Source organism: Haliotis rufescens, unplaced genomic scaffold (assembly GCF_023055435.1).
Source record: "Haliotis rufescens isolate VD_foot unplaced genomic scaffold, xgHalRufe1.0.p SCAF_113, whole genome shotgun sequence".
NCBI classification, from domain to species: domain Eukaryota; kingdom Metazoa; phylum Mollusca; class Gastropoda; order Lepetellida; family Haliotidae; genus Haliotis; species Haliotis rufescens.
This window is the reverse complement of record NW_025963795.1, coordinates 299,689-301,862: the sequence shown is the minus strand read 5'-3', so window position 1 is coordinate 301,862 and position 2,174 is coordinate 299,689. Positions and strand designations below refer to the sequence as shown.

The 2,174-nt window shown below is 41.7% G+C and overlaps 1 protein-coding gene across 1 annotated transcript; it reads left to right on the top strand.

Annotated features, from left to right (window-relative positions):
* Nucleotides 1–797: 797 nt before the first annotated feature.
* On the top strand, nucleotides 798–1,967 carry LOC125378157. Its single transcript, XM_048393089.1, has one exon. It carries the CDS (start codon nucleotides 798–800, stop codon nucleotides 1,965–1,967), a length of 1,170 nt encoding a protein of 389 aa, XP_048249046.1.
* Nucleotides 1,968–2,174: the final 207 nt, after the last annotated feature.

Here is a 2,174-nt window from a genome sequence, read left to right as displayed (position 1 = left end):
AGCGTCTAACAGTCTATCAGTGTTTAACAGTCTATCAGCGTCTAACAGTAAATCAGCGTCTTACAGTCTATCAGTGTCTAACAGTCTATCAGCTTCGGGTATGCTGGCTCAGGTCTAGTCTGAATCAGATAGCATACATTACTTGCAAGCTGAGTTGTTTTGTCCCTATTTGGTAGTCAATGCATGAATATTTAACAGCGTTACATAGAATATGTGCCCACGAATACCCGCAGAACACACTAATGGGAAGTCCCAGGTTAGATTCCAAAATAGTTTCAAGGGGTGAAGTACATTCAAAACTGGAACTATGGGTAACACCGAGGGATAAAAATGCAAAAACAAAACCCCGAGGAAACATAACTTTATTTAATTACAGCTAAACAATTGGCATCCAAGCATCTCGATCTTGTATTTGTATTTATGCAAAAGTGGACAACGTGGTAGTGGACAAACAGACATAACGTAACATGTCCATCACCTGCCGCGTTAGATATGAATGTGAGGCACGTAGTGACAGGTAATGCACTGACGTATGAGTTAGATATGAATGTGAGGCAGGTAGTGACAGGTAATGCACTGACGTATGAGTTAGATATGAATGTGAGGCAGGTAGTGACAGGTAATGCACTGACGTATGAGTTAGATATGAATGTGAGGCAGGTAGTGACAGGTAATGCACTGACGTATGAGTTAGATATGAATGTGAGGCAGGTAGTGACAGGTAATACACTGACGTATGAGTAGATATGAATGTGAGGCAGGTAGTGACAGGTAATACACTGACGTATGTGTTAGATATGAATGTGAGGCAGGTAGTGACAGGTAATGCACTGACGTATGAGTTAGATATGAATGTGAGGCAGGTAGTGACAGGTAATACACTGACGTATGAGTTAGATATGAATGTGAGGCAGGTAGTGACAGGTAATACACTGACGTATGAGTTAGATATGAATGTGAGGCAGGTAGTGACAAGTAATACATTGACGTATGAGTTAGATATGAATGTGAGGCAGGTAGTGACAGGTAATACACTGACGTATGAGTTAGATATGAATGTGAGGCAGGTAGTGACAGGTAATGCACTGACGTATGAGTTAGATATGAATGTGAGGCAGGTAGTGACAGGTAATGCACTGACGTATGAGTTAGATATGGATGTGAGGCAGGTAGTGACAGGTAATACACTGACATATGAGTTAGATATGGATGTGAGGCAGGTAGTGACAGGTAATACACTGACGTATGAGTTAGATATGAATGTGAGGCAGGTAGTGACAGGTAATGCACTGACGTATGAGTTAGATATGAATGTGAGGCAGGTACTGACAGGTAATACACTGACATATGAGTTAGATATGAATGTGAGGCAGGTAGTGACAGGTAATGCACTGACGTATGAGTTAGATATGAATGTGAGGCAGGTAGTGACAGGTAATGCACTGACGTATGAGTTAGATATGAATGTGAGGCAGGTAGTGACAGGTAATGCACAGACGTATGAGTTAGATATGAATGTGAGGCAGGTACTGACAGGTAATACACTGACATATGAGTTAGATATGAATGTGAGGCAGGTAGTGACAGGTAATGCACTGACGTATGAGTTAGATATGAATGTGAAGCAGGTAGTGACAGGTAATGCACTGACGTATGAGTTAGATATGAATGTGAGGCAGGTAGTGACAGGTAATGCACTGACGTATGAGTTAGATATGAATGTGAGGCAGGTAGTGACAGGTAATGCACTGACGTATGTGTTAGATATGAATGTGAGGCAGGTAGTGACAGGTAATACACTGACGTATGAGTTAGATATGAATGTGAGGCAGGTAGTGACAGGTAATACACTGACGTATGAGTTAGATATGAATGTGAGGCAGGTAGTGACAGGTAATGCACTGACGTATGAGTTAGATATGAATGTGAGGCAGGTAGTGACAGGTAATGCACTGACGTATGAGTAGATATGATTGTGAGGCAGGTAGTGACAGGTAATACACTGACGTATGAGTTAGATATGATTGTGAGGCAGGTAGTGACAGGTAATGCACTGACGTATGAGTTAGATATGAATGTGAGGCAGGTAGTGACAGGTAATGCACTGACGTATGAGTTAGATATGAATGTGAGGCAGGTAGTGACAGGTAATACACTGACGTATGAGTTAGATA

Bases quoted from the DNA above. Each gene is read 5' to 3' on its own strand.
- LOC125378157 (XM_048393089.1), top strand. From the start codon at position 798: ATGAATGTGAGGCAGGTAGTGACAGGTAATGCACTGACGTATGAGTTA.